Source organism: Populus alba, chromosome 10 (genome assembly GCF_005239225.2).
Source record: "Populus alba chromosome 10, ASM523922v2, whole genome shotgun sequence".
In the NCBI taxonomy this organism is placed as follows: Eukaryota; Viridiplantae; Streptophyta; class Magnoliopsida; order Malpighiales; family Salicaceae; genus Populus; species Populus alba.
In genome coordinates, this window is record NC_133293.1 from 1,740,897 (window position 1) to 1,757,720 (window position 16,824).

General features: G+C 35.2%; 1 protein-coding gene across 1 annotated transcript; it reads right to left on the reverse strand.

Annotated features, from left to right (window-relative positions):
• Positions 1 to 5,571: 5,571 nt before the first annotated feature.
• Positions 5,572 to 10,601, reverse strand: LOC118036998 (chaperonin 60 subunit alpha 2, chloroplastic). The gene is made up of 5 exons (XM_073411666.1): positions 10,568 to 10,601; positions 7,110 to 7,219; positions 6,802 to 7,009; positions 6,571 to 6,716; positions 5,572 to 6,225 (listed from the first exon to the last, which is right to left on the reverse strand). Exons 1-5 carry the CDS (start codon positions 10,599 to 10,601, stop codon positions 5,905 to 5,907), a joined length of 819 nt encoding a protein of 272 aa, XP_073267767.1. The 3' UTR covers positions 5,572 to 5,904.
• Positions 10,602 to 16,824: the final 6,223 nt, after the last annotated feature.

Below are 16,824 nucleotides of genomic sequence, written 5' to 3' on the forward strand. Positions count from 1 at the left end.
CATCATCATCTCTTGGGTAGTGTGTTTTCTAACCCTACCTCATTTCGAGTGCGCCTTTGAGCCCTCATTTCTCGGGTAGTGCGTTTTCTAACCCTACCTCATTTCGAGTGCGCCTTTGAGCCCTCGCCAACATTTTTCTGGGTAGGTCACCCATCATAATGAGACCATCATTTTTCCTGGGTAGGTTACCCATAACAATGAGACCATTTCTTTTGAAAAAAATCTTTGAATTTTCTTGGGTGGGTCACCCGTAACAATGAGACCACTTTTCACTTTCCATCTGGGTAGGTCACCCGTAACAAATGAGACCACTTTTCTTTTCATCTGGGTAGGTCACCCATAGCAATGAGACCATTTCTTTTGAAAAAAAATCTTTGTATTTTCTTGGATGGGTCACCCGTAACAATGAGACCACTTTCCACTTTCCATCTGGGTAGGTCACCCGTAACAAATGAGACCACTTTTCTTTTCATCTGGGTAGGTCACCCATAACAATGAGACCATTGTTTTTGAAAAAAATCTTTGCATTTTCTTGGGTAGGTCACCCATTATAATGAGACCGTTTTTCATCAAGTTTCATCTGGGTAGGTCACCCATAACAATGAGACCATTTCTTTTGAAAAAATTATTTTTTTCTGGGTAGGTCACCCATAACAATGCGACAATTTCTTTTGAAAAAAAATCTTTGCATTTTCTTGGGTGGGTCACCCGTAACAATGAGACCACTTTCCACTTTCCTTCTGGGTAGGTGATTAGTACTTAAAAGTGCATACTTATCAAGGTTTTATATCATCATTTTGCATTTAAAGTATCAATAACTCCTTAACTAAAATATGTTTTATAATAACAAGTCTAATACTATAAAATACCCTAATATATGGTAAATGTTCATCTTAAATGCAGGTCTATCACATAAATCAAAGTATTGATTGATGAATTCAACTACTGAAATTTGTGAAGATAAAGAGAGGGTGAAACTTGGAAAAGAGATGTTGGTGCAGTCCAAACTGGAACACTGTTCGGTAATTGGGTCATATCTCGAGTTCTAAATGTCCAAATGACCTCAAATGTTTACACAAATTCAGTAAGACATAGGCCTACAACTTTTATTTGGACATCAAGATCTAAGAAGGTCGTTTTCAAGTCCAAATTATAGCAACAACGGAGAAGTCTGAATCTGTCCTGCAGCCCAGACACTATTCAGTGTTCAGCCCATATCTTGAGTTCTAGAAGTTCAAATGACCTCATCTTTTTTTTCCTGGAAAGCTAAGAGAATTTCGTAGAACTTTCATTTGGACATCTGGACTCAGTTCTGATGCTAGCATTTTTGTTTTATTAAGACAAGAAGATAAGGATTTTCACCAAGTCAAAAGGTGGCCACCCACTCAACAATTAGTCATCAAATCAATAATTCCGAATTTTGGCCTATAAAAGGAGGCATTTGCCATGTATTTTGGGGCTTGGTTGTTCAGATCAAGTTCATGCTCTTTATTTCTCTCTTTATATTTTTTGTAATTCTTAAGTTTTGCTTTCATTAATTTCTTGTTTATGCTTTTCATTTCCTTTCATTTCCTTAGTTAACTTGTATTTTATTTATGTTCTTGTTTTGTTTATTTATGTTTTTTCTTCTTCATTATGTTTAGCTAAGTTTATTATGTCAAGGTGAAAAGATTACATTAATGGTGTAAGAACAAGTATGGTGTAAACTCAACATGAACCTTAATGTTTAATATTAACATGTCTTATCTTTTTATCTTACTAATTCTTAATACCTTGCTTGTTAAATGGTTAATCTAAATTTGTGTTGTATAATACTTGGTACAACAAATGCTTGGCACTCTCATAGCCCAACCGTATGGTATTACCTACACCTGGGTTATGAAAGGAACTTGATTTGTTGTTAACATCAGTTAACATCATGAATTCCTGACAATATTTAAAAGTTTGGTGTTATGTAAATAAGATAATTAATATGATCATGTTAATAATTTATAATGAGCTTTTAATGACAAATCATCCTACTAGAACCTCCTTCGTGTGTGGTTTCCAAATTGAGTAATAAGAGTTTATACTATACTTGTTTGAAATACCATTGGTGGATCCTCTAACCTTGACATTTTTCTTTATCATTGTTTAATCCTTACATTAATCTTCCATCTCAAAGTTCTCATTAATTTCTTCCTCATCTTCTTTTTATTGTTATTATTATTATTATTATTATTATTACTAATATTATTACTATTATTACTATTATTATTATTATTTACATTCTTGTTATATTTTATGTACGTTAAGTATGCGCTGTGTTTGATCAAGGATTCTGATATTGTTGGTCTTGCCTTGTTCATTCGCATCAGAAATCTGTTTATATTATATAATATATCTCTTTGATCTTTTCATAAACTCAGTATATAGACTGGAAACCTGTGACCCGATCTTTTAGATCATTCTCAGGTATAACAACGCCACGTACTGAGTATTACTATTACTATTACTATTACTATTACTATTACTATTACTATTACTATTACTATTACTATTATTATTGTTGTTGTTATTTTTGTTATTATTATTGTTGTAGTTGTCTTGTTATTTATAATTTATACAATTAACCTCTCTGTGGTTCGACCCCGATCTTGCCGGGTTATTTATTACTTCGACACTCCTGCACTTGGGAGAAGACATCAATCTTTTGGTCGTGTCAGTAGGTCACCCGTAACAAATGAGATCACTTTTCTTTTCATCTGGGTAGGTCACCCATAGCAATGAGACCATTTCTTTTGAAAAAAAATCTTTGCATTTTCTTGGATGGGTCACCCGTAACAATGAGACCACTTTCCACTTTCCATCTGGGTAGGTCACCCGTAACAAATGAGACAACTTTTCTTTTCATCTGGGTAGGTCACCCGTAACAATGAGACCATTGTTTTTGAAAAAATCTTTGCATTTTCTTGGGTAGGTCACCCATTAGAATGAGACCGTTTTTCATCAAGTTTCATCTGGGTAGGTCACCCATAACAATGAGACCATTTCTTTTGAAAAAATTATTTTTTTCTAGGTAGGTCACCCATAACAATGAGACCATTTCTTTTGAAAAAATCTTTGCATTTTCTTGGGTGGGTCACCCGTAACAATGAGACCACTTTCCACTTTCCATCTGGGTAGGTCACCCATAATAATGAGACCAATTCAAATTTTGATCGTATTTGTCTAGGTAGGTCACCCATCATAATGAGACCATTTAACAAAAAAAATCTTTTCATTTGGGTAGGTCACCCATAATAATGAGACCAATTCACATTTTCATCATTTTTCCAGTTGGGTAGGTCATCCATCATAATGAGACCATCATAAATTTGTATTTGGGTAGGTCGCCCATTATAATGAGACCACCTTTCATCTATCATTTTCCATCTGGGCAGGTCGCTTGTGAAAATAGACCATAATGAGCGTGTGTGGGCAGGCCGCTCGTGAAAACAGACCACAGTGAGTATGTGTGGGTAGGTCACCCGTAAAAATAGACCAGCATGAGTGTGTGAGCATGTCACCCTTGAAAATAAACCACTTTTTCTTTCTAAATAGTAGGTCACCCAAGATAATGAGACCGTTTTCTTTTGAAAAGCGAAGTCCTTGGCTGAGTGGATCACTCAATAAGCCAGGAAGACCTTTTGTTTTCTTTATAAGCTTATTATGCAAAACATTGAATAATTTTTGCTTCGTAAGCATTGTAAAGACGGGGCATCTGTTGCTATCCAATTTTTGACCCATATTTTTTGATAAAATTTCAAAAAAAAATAAAAAAACAACAAAAAAAATCAATGAAAAACCCAAAAAAATATATATTTTTGATATATTTGCATCGTTTTTAACATTTTCAACGCAATTTCAAAAGAATTTAAATTTTCAAAGGTATTCTGAACGCGTTCAACGCGTAAATTTTATGATCATCGATTTTTCTTGTTGAGTCGACGTTGATATTGCCCGTTTTCAAAAATACAAAAAAATAAGAAAATCAAAATTTATAAAAAAGAAAGAAAAGAAAAAGAAAAAGAAAAGTGGAGGGACTAGTTTGAAAATACAGCAATATTTTTGCTTATATATATAAGCTACAGTGAAAAACAGAGGAAGGAGAAAAATTTATTCACGGAGGCAGGGGCGGAGAAAATTAACAAGGGGACATCAGCTAAAAAGACAAACCCTAAAAACAAAAGGGGGACTTTCTTCTCCAAATTTTTTAGCAGCCGCCCCCCCCTCCAACGACGGTTTCCTTTTCGTTCTCCCCTTCTCAGCACAACTCCCTCTCGTCCCTCTCAGTTGCAGAAAACACCTAAGCCCGGCCGCCCTCGTCTTCCTCTGTTTTCATTCCCAAAAACCATCCTCCAACCGCGAGCTCCTCTGGCCACAACAACCACGAAATCGCAGGAGCTCCCCTCTCTGGTTTCCCCCATTTCCTCTCTCGGCTGACTCCCCCAGCAATAAAAAACCTCACCCTCTCACTCTCAGCAAAACAGACTAGCCGGCAACCCCAAGCTTTTACAAAAAAAAAGGAAAGACACGGCTTCGTCCCCCTGCTTCCTCTTCCTTCTCTCAGCCTCCCTGCTCAACAGCTGCTCTCGTCTCCACAGCGAAGTCAGCCGAGCAGACGACAACAACAGCAAGGTCATCCGCCGCCGCCACCAACAGGAGTGAAGACCATCTTCACCGTCAGCCGTAGCAGCTCCACCCTCACCAGATCTTCATCTCCTTCAACCGGCCTCATCATAAATCAAACGGACCGAGAGGGGAGAGAACAAGAGTGAAACAAATTTGAAAAGGGAGAAGACCCGAGAGATCTGAAAAAGAGAAAAAACTAAAATCGATTGCTTGCGATTTTGGGTGTTTTTGCAGGTGGCGTCACTTCCCACCGCCGGTGAGAAGGGGAGAGGAGGAGAGAACGTCTCAGATCCACCCAGCTCCCACGTTGTGCCCGCGGCGGCGCGCGAACCCACGCAGTTCCTGAGGACCTCCTCTGCAGTTCCTGGGCTCTTCAGGGACCTTTTTGTAATGTTTAAATGTGTGAATATGTATTTAAATTGCTGTTACATGTTTTTAGTTTATGTTATGTTGTAAAAAAATTGTAACATAGTAAAAAGTGACGTGGAAGTGTGTGTTTGTATATTTTTTTTTATGTAAGTTATTGAATTATAAAAATAAAAAAGATAAAAAGAATTAATTGTTAATTTAAATATGGTTAAATATCTCAAGAACAAATAAAATTAAGTTGTATTTTTCATTAAAATATAATAACAAGTTTCTACATATATTCTGGGATTTAATAACTGATTTATCAAAGTCTTGAGAATTTAATTAATATTTTAAATTTTCAAATCACATCAAACCGTAAAGTAGCTTATCTCGGGTAGGGTGTAGTAGGGATGTTAATACCTTTTCTAGCCACAACCAGTCCCGTACCCTCGAATCTCTGACCACGACCAGTAAATCCGAGTTTCCTATAAATTACTAGGTGGTGATTTTCAAAACTCCAAATCAAGCAAAGGAGCGTCAAATCGCTGCGCGGGTGACGAGCGACAGTACTGATCAAAGGATTTTACAATCTTAACAAAGCATCCAAGTAAATCATTTATTGTTTCTAGTGCATGAAAGAGATTAATAGTTCTTATAATTGAGGAGAGTAACGATTCTTATGTTTGAGACCTAGGTAATTATCAAAGGATATCTTAAATTAACATGATATACTCAAAAGTTTATGCACCTGCAAGGGTCATACACAAACATATAAGAACATCCAGTGCACACATAGGAAGGCTCGCACATGTAACACGAACCCAACTCACGAGGAAGATAAATAATTCATTAACTGATATGTCAATATATTTCAATAGAGCACAACTTAGAATAACCAATTTAAGTTGGAAAGAAAGATGCAAGTTCACCTGTCATAAGAGCAATGTCTTGCAACAATGCTTTCTTTCGATCTCCAAATCCAGGGCATTTGACAACAGCAACATTGAGCAAACCTTTCATTTTGTTCAACACCGGCTTTGAGATATCCTCAGCAATGATTAACAATGGGACACTGAGTTGGGTAGTCTTCTCCAACACAAGAACTATTTCTTGGACATTTGCAATCTTCTGATCCGTTACAAGGACTTTGGCCTTGTCAAACTCCACCAAAGATTTTTCCTGGTTTGTGATGAATTGGGGTGACATATAACCCTTGTCAAACTGCAGAGAAAGAACACCAAACTTAACTGGAAATGAAAACATACATACTTCATAAACAGAGAAAAAGTTGAAAAATTTATCCACTCATAGGAGGCAGAGTGTTTACACAAGTATTGCTACCCTGTTACTGAAAAAACAAAATAGTTAACCTGGAAAGTACAAAGAGCAGAAGCTCAACCAACCTAAATATTTACAGATAATAAATGGTTTAACCATTCAGACTATGACTAATGATATAACATAAAATCATAAACTTCTAACATAAACTTTGATGTAATGCCAATTTTCCAGTGATTTATCTGACAGGATTTTTCAAACCATATTGAGAACTAGCAGCTTAATCACCTTCATTCCTTCTTCTATTATCACAAATGTATCAGAGGTTGAAGATGATTCAAGAGAGATTACTCCATCAGAGCCAATCTTCTCTATAGTTTCATCAATTAGGTTCCCAACAAATTCATCATTTCCAGCAGAAATTGAAGCGACCGCTGCAAGGAGAAGAAATTCTAGATTGTAGTTTCCAAGTCAAAATGATGGTTTTGAACAAAGTTTAAATAAAGATGGCATAGAGACCTTTTATATCATCCTTCCCTTTTACTGGAAAACTATTCTTCTTCAACACTTTGACCAACTCTTTGACAGCCATATCCATTCCTTTCTTTACAAAAACAGGGTTAGCCCCAAAACTGACTGCCAACATCCCTGTTTTGATCATTTCACGAGCCAAAATAATAGCAGTAGTAGTGCCATCTCCAGCCATATCATTCATTTTACTAGCAACCTGCAATAAGTCACTTCAATATCACATTTATCATCGATCAACATCAAATAACACATCAACAAAATATTAAGGAGAGGATAATGTAGCAACCATGAATGACCTCTTGGATTAAAATTGCCCCAATATTCTCCATTGAATCCGGAAGCTCTGTAGCACGAGCTATTGTAACACCATCATTTACTACTTTTAGCGTCTTTGAATCCGAAAGAACTGTTAAATAATATTTATGTTGTCTTATTTATTAAGGGTAGAATAGTACTTTCAGTTTAACCTATATATACTTTATTTGTAATTAGGTTAAGACTATGCATTCATAATATACAGTTTATTCAGAATTCTAGCCTCCTTTTTGTGTTTGATCTCAATTAGTTTAACATGGTATCAGAGCTGGTTTTATGGAACGAATCTTAATTCCAAATACAGCTTCGCGGATCCAACTTTTTTTTGGAGTGATATTTTGTCTTCCGCTTCTGCAAAATTAGGTATTTCGACAGTCTCTGCAATTATTTTGGTATTTCGACAGTTTCTGTAATTATTTTGGTATTTCGTCTTCCCTTCAGCTTCTGCAATTTGGTATCTGCGTTCAGTTTTTGCAAATTTGTTTTGTGTTTTGGGAGTAATCGTATAATTTCGAGAAGATATTTGTTTAGTTTCTGCAATTGAGTATTTTGTCTTCCGCTACTTTTGCATTCTGGTTATCTGTGATTGTTGATTATAGCTACTGAAAGAGATGATTCACTTCAGTATGTGAGTGTGAGGTTGGATGGGAAGAACTATTCATATTGGAGTTATGTAATGAGAAATTTCCTTAAGGGTAAGAAGATGTGGGGGTATGTTAGTGGAACTTATGTGATACCTAAGAATATTGAGGAGGGGGATGCTGGTTTGATAGATACATGGGAAGCAAATAATGCAAAGATCATTACTTGGATCAACAATTCTGTTGAGCATTCAATAGGTACGCAATTGGCGAAATATGAGACAGCAAAAGAGGTTTGAGATCATCTGCAAAGGTTATTCACACAATCAAATTTTGCAAAACAATATCAATTAGAGAATGACATACGAGCTCTTCATCAGAAGAATATGAGTATTCGAGAGTTTTATTCTGCTATGACAGATCTTTGGGATCAATTGGCTCTTACAGAATCAACAGAATTAAAAGCATGTGGTGCCTATATTGAGCGTAGAGAGCAGCAAAGATTGGTACAGTTTTTAACAGCACTTCGTAGTGATTTCGAAGGACTTAGAGGTTCAATTATGCATCGTTCTCCACTGCCTTCTGTTGACTCTGTTGTCAGTGAGTTATTGGCTGAAGAAATACGTTTTCAGTCTTATTCTGAAAAATGAATTCTTTCTGCTTCAAATCCTTCTGTACTAGCAGTACCTTCTAGGTCATTCTCTAATCATCAGAATAAGTCTCACACAAGGGTTGGCTTCGATGAGTGCAGCTTCTGTAAGCAGAAAGGTCATTGGAAGGCTCAGTGTCCTAAGTTGAGACATCAGAATCAAGCTTGGAAGCCTGGCAATCAGTCACAATCTAATGCTCATAGACCACCTTAGGGTTATAAACCACAACACCACAATACTGCAGCAGTAGCTTCCTCGAGTTCTATTACCGATCCTAATATTTTGGCTGAGCAATTTCAGAAGTTTCTCTCCTTGCAGCCACAAGCAATGTCCGCTTCTTCTTCCATAGGTCAGTTGCCTCATAGTTCCTCAGGTATGTCACATTCTGAATGGGTCTTGGATTCTGGTGCTTCTCATCATATGTCTCCAGATTCCTCATCTTTTACCTTTGTATCCCCTTTGTCCTCCATTCCTGTTATGACTGCTGATGGCACTCAAATGCCCTTAGCAGGTGTTGGTTCTGTTGTCACACCTCACATGTCTCTCCCTAATGTTTATCTTATTCCACAACTCAAATTGAATCTTGCGTCTGTTGGTCAAATATGTGATTCTGGTGATTATTTAGTCATGTTTTCTGGTTCTTTTTGTTGTATACAGGATCTGCAGTCTCAGAAGCTGATTGTGACAGGCCGTAGGGAGAATGGACTATATATTTTGGATGAGTTAAAAGTGCCAGTTGCTACTGCTGCCGCTGCTACTACTACAATTGATTTGTCTTCCTTTCGTTTGAGTATTTCATCTTCTAGTTTTTATTTATGGCATTCCCATCTAGGTCATGTTTCGTCTTCTCGTTTGAGATTTTTGGCATCCACAGGAGCTTTAGGAAATTTGAAAACTTGTGACATTTCTGATTGTAGTGGATGTAAATTGGCAAAATTTTCCGCCTTACCTTTTAATCGAAGTATTTCTGTTTCTTCTTCACCATTTGATTTGATTCATTCTGATGTATGGGGACCTTCTCCTATTGCCACAAAAGGAGGGTCTCGATATTATGTCTCTTTTATTGATGATCATACTCGTTATTGTTGGGTTTATTTAATGAAACATCGTTCTGAATTCTTTGAGATATATGCAGCTTTTCGAGCTCTTATCAAAACTCAATATTCTACTGTGATCAAATGCTTTAGATGTGATTTAGGTGGGGAATACACTTCTAATAAATTTTGCCAATTGCTTGCCCTAGATGGAACCATTCACCAAACTTCATGTACAGATACTCCTGAGCAAAATGGTGTTGCTGAAAGAAAACATAGGCACATTGTCGAAACTGCTCGTTCTCTCTTGTTGTCTGCTTTTGTTCCTAGTGAGTTTTGGGGGGAAGCTGTTCTTACTGCTGTAAGCTTGATTAATACAATTCCATCTTCTCATAGTTCGAGTCTATCTCCTTTTGAAAAGTTATATGGGTATGTCCCTGATTATTCCTCATTTAGAGTCTTTGGTTGTACTTGTTTCGTTCTGCGTCCTCATGTAGAACGAAATAAGCTATCCTCTCGATCCGCTATTTGTGTCTTTTTGGGCTATGGTGAAGGTAAAAAGGGTTATTGTTGTTTTGATCCAATAACTCAGAAACTTTATGTGTCTCGTCATGTTGTCTTCCTTGAGCATATTTCTTTTCTATTCCATCCACTACTCATAACCTGACTAAATCTGATCTTATTAGTATAGATCCATTTTCTGAGGATTCTGGTAATGATAGCTCTCCCCATGTTCGATCAATTTGTACTCATAACTCTGCAGGTACTGGTACTTTACTCTCTGGCACACCTGAAGCTCCATTCTCATCTACAGCCCCTCAAACTTCATCTGAGATTGTGGATCCACCTCCATGTCAATCCATCCGCATTCGTAAGTCCACAAAACTACCAGATTTTGCTTATTCTTGTTATTAATACTTCATCATTTACTTCCTTTTTAGCCTCTATTCATTGTCTTGTTGAGCCCTCTTCCTATAAAGAGGCAATTCTTGATCCGCTTTGGCAGCAAGCTATGGATGAGGAACTTTCTGCATTGCATAAGACAGATACTTGGGATCTGGTTTCTCTACCTCCTGGTAAGAGTGTTGCTGGTTGTCGTTGGGTGTATAAGATCAAGACTAATTCTGATGGGTCTATTGAGCGATATAAAGCTAGGTTGGTTGCCAAAGGATACTCTCAACAATACGGTATGGATTATGAGGAGACATTTGCTCCGGTTGCAAAAATGACTACTATTCGTACTCTTATTGTCGTAGCTTCGATTCGTCAATGGCATATTTCTCAACTTGATGTTAAAAATGCCTTCTTGAATGGAGATCTTCAAGAAGAAGTTTATATGACACCCCCTCCTGGTATTTCACATGACTCTGGATATGTTTGTAAGCTTAAGAAAGCATTATATGGTCTCAAACAAGCACCCCGTGCTTGGTTTGAGAAATTCTCTATTGTGATCTCGTCACTTGGCTTTGTTTCTAGCAGTCATGATTCTGCTCTTTTTATTAAGTGCACTGATGCAGGTCATATCATTCTGTCTTTATATGTTGATGACATGATTATTACTGGTGATGACATTGATGGTATTTCAGTTTTGAAGACAGAGTTGGCTAGACGATTTGAGATGAAGGATTTGGGTTATCTTCGATATTTCCTGGGTATTGAGGTAGCATACTCACCTAGAGGTTACCTTCTTTCTCAGTCGAAATATGTTGCAGATATTCTTGAGCGGGCTAGACTTACTGATAACAAGACTGTGGATACTCCTATTGAGGTTAACGCAAGGTACTCTTCTTCTGATGGCATGGCACGATATTCTGCTTCGGTGGATCCTACCAAATAATAACCTTTGATAGATCCTACTTTATACCGCACTATTGTTGGGAGTTTGGTATATCTCACCATTACTCGTCCAGATATTGCATATGCTGTTCATGTTGTTAGTCAGTTTGTTGCTTCTCCTAATACTGTTCACTGGGCAGCTGTTCTTCGTATTTTGCGATATCTTCGGGGTATAGTTTTTCAAAGTCTTTTACTTTCATCCACCTCTTCCTTGGAGTTGCGTGCATACTCTGATGCTGATCATGATAGTGATCCCACAGATCGCAAGTCTGTTACCGGGTTTTGTATCTTTTTAGGTGATTCTCTTATTTCTTGAAAGAGCAAGAAACAATCTATTGTTTCTCAATCATCCACCGAAGCAGAATATCGTGCCATGGCATCTACTACCAAATAGATTATTTGGTTACGTTGGTTACTTGCTGATATGGGAGTTTCCTTTTCCCATCCTACTCCTATGTATTGTGACAACCAGAGTTCTATTCAGATTGCTCACAACTCGGTTTTTCATGAGCGGACTAAGCACATTGAAATCGATTGTCATCTTACTCGTCATCATCTCAAGCATGGAACCATTACTTTGCCTTTTGTTCCTTCTTCATTGCAGATTGCAGATTTCTTTACCAAGGCGCATTCCATATCTCGTTTTCGTTCTTTAGTTGGCAAACTCTCGATGCTTGTAGCTGCCACATCGTGAGTTTGAGGGGAGATGTTAAATAATATTTATGTTGTCTTATTTATTAAGGGTAGAATAGTACTTTCAGTTTAACCTATATATACTTTATTTGTAATTAGGTTAAGACTATGCATTCATAATATACAATTTATTCAGAATTCTAGTCTCCTTTTTATGTTTGATCTCAATTAGTTTAACAAGAACAACATTACGCCCTGCATAGTTTCACATCTTACTGACTTAACACCGTCACCATCAATAAAGACCGACAATTTACCATGCAATAAAACAAAAATGATATTTTTCTCTCAGAATTAGTCCCTCTTATGGTTGCACAAGGAATTATTTAAGTAGTGGTTTTATTATTTGAACAACAACAATTACAAATGTGTCGTCTTGTAAAACTTAAGCTGGAAGGACCAAAATTTAAAAAACAAAGAAAAATATCCATACAAAACATGGAAAAGAAGCAGAACTCAGTTTACCTTTAGCCCCTAAAGTGAGAGAAACAGCATCAGCAAGCTTATCAATTCCTGCCTGCAAGGCTTCTCTACAATCTTTACCAAAAGATATCTTCTTTCGACCTGCTCTTACCACTAATTTATTCACTACTTGATGGTTTCTCCATATCCCACTTGCCCTTTTGTTCCCACCAAGACTCTGCAACAATATTCCATGTTTACGCATCAAAATCAAAACACTCAGGCACCCACATATCCGCAAACACAGACACAAATACAGACATAGAGATAGATGGTGAGAGCGAGATACTTACAGTCTACAGAGAATAGGGGTTGTTGAGGGAAGGCAAGAGGTTTGGAGATAAAGAAGGAGAAGGACATTTTTCTGCTCGTTTGTTGATTGAGCACGTTGTTGGCTTTGAGAATTTAGAGGGGCTTAAGAGCGCATCGGGACGACGACACGTGGATTTAGGAGACATGTCACGGTGCCTCCTAAATATTATATTTATTCCAAATTATATTTTCAAATAATAATATATCCAAAAAACTTGAGCTCGAGCTTCTTTTCATATATAATTAATGTTTTTAGTTGAATTTGTTTTTCTTATTCTTTCCTGTTATAATAGTTTCCAACTTGTTTTGAAATCCAAGATAAAATAATTTCTAGATTTAATTTTAATAAATCCATCCATAGATGTATTCACAAAAAAAAAAAATCTATTTTAGATTTAATTTAAAACAAATCATGAATTCTAAATAAAATTATTAGAGCTCATTAAAAAAATATAACTTTCATAACTCCAACAAAATTTCTTTAAAATTTAAATTTTCAAGCTAAAATGATAACCCCTATCAAATAAATTTTCAATCAATGCAATTAAAAGCTATTTACATTAAATTTGAAATTTCATGAATTTTTAGTATTCCTACAAGTCACTCACAAATCTGATGGTGAGTGCCATAACTTAGGCCCACTTTGAATTTCACAGTTAAACCAAGACAAGGAAGGCCCACTTGGAAAAAAGGAAATCTTAGGCTCTGTTTGTTTGCAGGAAAGTTGTTTCCTTTTGAAAAATGAATTCCGGGAAAAATGAATTCCTGGAAAGTGAATTCCGGGAAAGTATTTTTCGATATTTAGCAGTGTTATGAAAAATGAACTGGAAAACACTTTCCAGTGTTTGTTTATGTTATGGAAAATGAACTGGAAAATAATTTATTAATGAATTAATTTTTTTTTCAAGTTTATCTAATATATATATATATATATATATATATAATATTTAATCACTTACAATAAAATGTTTCTTTTGCCTCTTTTGTCATAACCTAATTTTTTAAATAAATAATACAAAATGAATGGATAAAAATATATTTGAGAATGGGGTTTAAAACAACACAAATTTAGAGTTCATGGATGAAATTATCAGATTTGAGAGTAAATTGGTGAAGAATTAATAAATTTGGAAATTTAGTTAAAATCTGGATTAGTTTATTTAATGAAATTAGAAGAATTAATAAGTTTGTGGACTTTAATTAAACTTTGATTTAATTAATTAAATAAATTCATGGACTTAATTGAAATTAATCCAAGGGTAAAATTAAAAATTTAATTGATTAAGGGACCCAATTGATACATTTCAAAATGCCAGGGACCAAACTATAATTTGTCATTTTTCTTGCCAAATGACGCTGTTTTGGGTCCTACTGTTCACCATCTGTTGGCTGAAGACCGATTCAACAGGGGAGAAAAATCCGACAGATTCAACAGGGAAAATCCAGCAACTCAAGGCCACTGCACCATGTCTCTTGCCCACGATCTCGTTCGTGGATTACATAAGAGTCTTGCAAAGAAAAACAGAACCCAAAAACAAAGCAAATCACAGAAAAGAAAAACAGAGAAATAAACCCAGAAAAGGAACACACCAAACAAACCGAAAACGAGAGAGAAGGCCACGAACCAGTGGGGAGAACACTGGGAAACAAAAAGGAAAACCCAGCATAAAACGGGAACCCAGAAAAAAAACCTAGGACAGGAGGCAGCAACAAGAAGGCAAAAAAAAAAACCAAGGGGGGTCAGCAACATAAGGGGACAAAAGGGAACAACAGAGAGCATACAAAGGAACCGAAAACAAGAGGAAGAAACCGAACTCCAATTGAAAAGCACAAACTGAAAGCTTTCTTCCAAAACACAATCTCAAAGAAAAACAGGAGGACTAGAAACAGGGAACACTAAAAACCAGAGAAGAAAACAGTTGATTTTTGCCATTATAATAACAACAAATTAAAAATAAAGAGGATGAAAACATAAGATAAATAAAGATATTTGAGAAAAAAAAATTACCTGGAAGATGAGAGATGCTTGCAATTGATCTGCGTAAATTATTTGTTAGGGGAGAAAGACAGTCTTTAAACAAACCAAGGGATTTGTTTTTTTGGGCAGGAGACACTTTTTGTTAATAAAGAAAAAGAAAGTGTTTTTCTTAAAATGAGGAAAGGAAAACACTTTCCTGCTGTATAGCTTCATTTTTTCCATTAATTGGAATTGAGTTTCCTTTGACCACTTTTCCTTATGCTTGCCAAACATGGAAAAGTGGGGAAAATGGTTTTCAGGAAAATGAATTCTTGGAAACAAACAAGGCATTAGGCTGAGAAGCTTAGCCATTTTCAAAACTAGGCCTCTAAAACGGAACCCTTTGCTTCTTTCAGACATTGCCATAGCATTCTCCTCGCCCCATAACCTAGCAAGTCTAGATTTTATAAGAAAATAAAAAACAATTAAATTAATGTGACTATGTAAAAAACCTCTTAACTTTTTTTTGAAAAAAATAAATTGAAAATAATATTATTTTAATTTTTTTAAGAAAATAAAATTTCAAATTAAATCAAGTTAATATATGCCACTTGTAACTCAAAACTCATTCTCAATTGAATTTTGAATTTAATAAAAATGTGTTTATTTGAAATTATTTTATCATTAATAATATATTAAGAAATTAGTTTCATTCTATTAATAATTAAATCTAAAAACAGATGGATTTTTTTATATAAAATATAGCATTATTAACTATGTTTATTTTGTACCCAAACGTTAACCAAAGTAGTTCATGTGTTCCTGTTCACCAATAGTTTGTTTTTTTTTTTCTCCGTCTTGAGCATGTACAGAACGTGTTCAAAACCAGCAAAACCCAACAAATATAATTACATAAGCGATAGATTAATGCAAGAATGTACAAATTCCATGCACGAAACAGAAGAATCAGACGGCAAATACAATCATCATAGGTCTTTGTTCTCCACGGTTGGCCTCTCAGCTCTATTTTAACCTTGTCTAAAGCACCATTCTTGTCTTTGTAGTTTCTTTTTTATTTTCTGCCCATTTTCCACACGTGTTGCTCTTCTCTTTATATATATTAACAAAACAATTTCTCTGTGTTAGCCTAAACCACCATACATACAATGTCGACAGACTCCAATTCTTTTTCCAAAAGAATTATAGCAGTTGGAGAAAAGGCACATCGTGTAGATCAACATAAATAAATACTGATTCAGATGAGATTATCTAGTTTACTTGTTGAGTTTTATTAATTAATTTGAATTTAAACTTAAAAAAATTATAAATATATATTGTAAGATAACATTTCAATCAATCAAATATAATTGAAAACACAATCCAATTTGGATAGTTTAGATGTAAGCAAGTTTTGTTTTTGTGTCAATATCTCAATTTAATCCATTATAAAAAGGAAAAAATTAGGACGGAATGAGTGTTTGGGAATATAGTAATTTTTTTTTTAGTTTATTTTAAAAATACATTTCATTTAAAAAAACATTAAATTTATGTTTTTTTTATTGTTTTTCGATAATTTTTATATGCTAGTGTACAAAATAAAAAAAATCAGGAAAAAATATTATTGTAATATATTTTCAAGTAATTTTTGTAAAATAATATCATCGCAATATCAAACACAAACTTAGATGGTTACTCTTAAACTTGATTATCTAACTCAAATCCTATGAAAAAGAAATTTCTCTTAAATGCATTAAATTAGTATCACTGAGTATGATAAGATTTTATGCACTTGTGATTTTTCAAGTGCTTATCGCTATAATGTCAAGAAATTTCACCATCACTCAAGGATTTCTCATTTGTATTTAAAAGACATACATGATTGGGACAGTTGAAAGAAGGTAATCCGGGGGTATTGTTTGAAGGAAACCAACAGAATGATAATCTCTGTTGGTCCTCTTAGCTCTGACTTGAAAGAAACCATGGTGAAGTCAGCGGTATTGCATTCAGAGTAACGCTATGTTTAAGGAAATTTTTTTAACAAATTTATAAAGAATGGACACAATGGCAGTAGTGGTAATTTAGTAAACTTTATGGTTGTTTATTTTATGTTTCTATTCGTTACATATTCATTTTACAAATCATTACTCTTGCATTTATGCTTGGCTTTTAAG

Bases quoted from the DNA above. Each gene is read 5' to 3' on its own strand.
- LOC118036998 (XM_073411666.1), bottom strand. From the start codon at position 10,601: ATGTCTCCTCATAATCCATACCGTATTGTTGAGA. The intron at 6,717-6,801 runs GTCTCTATGCCA...TTCTCCTTGCAG, and splicing joins AGGGAAGGATGATATAAAAG to CGGTCGCTTCAATTTCTGCT. The intron at 6,226-6,570 runs GTGATTAAGCTG...CTTTCTCTGCAG, and splicing joins TAATAGAAGAAGGAATGAAG to TTTGACAAGGGTTATATGTC.